Source organism: Morone saxatilis, unplaced genomic scaffold, assembly GCF_004916995.1.
Source record: "Morone saxatilis isolate NCDOM2014 unplaced genomic scaffold, NCSU_SB_2.0 Contig5, whole genome shotgun sequence".
Taxonomy (NCBI): Eukaryota; Metazoa; Chordata; class Actinopteri; family Moronidae; genus Morone; species Morone saxatilis.
Window position 1 is genome coordinate 25,914,943 of NW_023340095.1, and position 1,980 is coordinate 25,916,922.

The 1,980-nt window shown below is 40.6% G+C and overlaps 1 protein-coding gene across 1 annotated transcript in view; it reads right to left on the reverse strand.

The window, feature by feature from the left end:
• The window catches only part of ubxn4 (UBX domain protein 4), a 7,718-nt gene extending 6,798 nt beyond the window's left edge, over positions 1-920 (reverse strand). The window contains exons 1-2 of the mRNA XM_035675952.1: positions 892-920; positions 698-797 (exon numbers count right to left, since the gene is read on the reverse strand). Coding sequence (XP_035531845.1) covers positions 698-797; positions 892-920 — 129 coding nt within the window. The remainder of the gene's footprint in view (positions 1-697; positions 798-891) is intronic.
• Between the last annotated feature and the right edge of the window lie 1,060 nt (positions 921-1,980).

Sequence of the window (1,980 nt, forward strand, 5' to 3'; positions counted from 1 at the left end):
GTTATTCACTTTCACCTGATCCAGCTCGTCATAAACTGTTTACCAAGATAGAAGCTGATGTATAGCGTTTTAGCAAATATGCAACTACAAAACATTCAGCTAACACTCATCAAAGTTGTACCAGGGTGTTACCAGAGTGATGCTTCTTCATAACGCTGTATTGCACATTAATTGCAAAGAGCACAGAACCAACAGCCCAAGTTTTTTGTTTGTGGCTTCTGGCCAACAAGATTTATTCACAGATCATAGTGACAGCTGATATGAACAACCTCCTTCTGCCGGTGCCATCTGTCATTTTAAATCAGTCAAAAGTGAAAGTAACGCCGAAGAAGAAATTAAAAACGCTCGCGTAGCTTTTAATACATATTTACACTCATTGTTCTACCACTGAGCTACGTGAATCGTTTTACGATCAAGCTCACTGGTGAAACAAAGCATACATTTTATCCACAATTCACCACACTCTAATGCGGCCAACCAGTACACTGATTATCTGGTTATGATGGCACCTGTCAGTGGGTGGGATATATTAGACAGCAAGTTTATGTGTTAGAAGCAGGGAAAATGGGCAAGCTAAGGATTTGAGCGACTTTGACAAGGGTCTCTTTTGACTCTTTTGTGTCTTCTGTGAAGCTATTTATACTGCCTATGTGAATACTACTGTATTTAATTGCTGGAAGCTTGTTCCTTAACCTACCCTGTGTGAAGATCCAGTGGTGTGCATACCATCTAGTTTCTTTATTGGAGAGAATGGGATTCCTCTGGAGGTCATTGCTGGCACTGTGCCCGCTGAAGAACTGAAGAAAAGAATCAACAGAGTTAAGCAGGTATGGGCACAAAATTGCATTGTATAACTTACAGTGAGCTCACTACTTTTTTTTTTTTTCAAACCTTCCACATTTTTTCACACAGTATCCCATAATGAAGAATCACATGCATATTTTTTACCCATCATGCTAGCAGTTCTGGAGATAGCAGTGTCAGGCGATGGGGTTGGCCAGTCAACCACTTTGGTCCTGACTGAAATATCTCAATAACTATTGGATGGATTTCTATTAAATTTGCTACACACATTCAGGCCTCCCTTAGGATGAATTTTAATAATTTTGCTGATCCTCTGCTGTTCTGTTTAATTTAGCACCATTATCAGGTCAGAAATGTAACGTCTTGAGTGTAGGGCTGTCGCGGTAACTGTTAAGCCCAGAATTACAATACCACACAGGAGAAAGTCACGTAGCCTCCGTCTCACTAGCTCTGGAAAAACTCCGGATTCGAAACAGACAGATCCCATAGCAGACAGGTCCACTAATTATCCCCAATTCGCCACCAAATTGGCGTTTGCATCCCACGGCTCGCCAGTGTTCTGGGTCACAGACCTAGGAGGCAGGGTTAACAACAAAAATGGCAATAATATCGCATACTGCCACATACTAGTCACATCATCACAGGGGAAATTCCTACACCGCGACAGCCCTACTCTAGTACTTTGGTTTATTACGAAACACCTGCATTATTATTATATTCTGTACTTGGTTTACTTTAATACTAAATAGCAAATAGTGAGCATGTCAGCATTTAGCTGAAACCCCTGTTGTGCTGAGTTCTGTGTCCTGTGTGGAGCCATATTCCTGCTCTGTCACTGTTTTAGTGTACACCAGAAACGCCTCAGAAGTAGAGCGCTTGTTCCTCCACATCCACATTCATAATATGGTTTATTACGTCTACTGCCAACATTTGTGTTTTACAAGCATAACTACAGCAGTACAGCATTTAGTTGGATACAAATACTTTTTGGCTTTGCTAAATATGACAGCGTACTTCTAACTGTCCGTCTAAATTTAGATGTCAATATAGCCATCTCTGCCCTCTTTAAACTGTGTTTCTGTTTATTATGTTTGAATATGAAATAATGATTTTATCTGCAGTTCAGTAGCTTGGTATGTCTGGTAAACGTAGTATTTAAGAGCTGCAGAGGTGCAG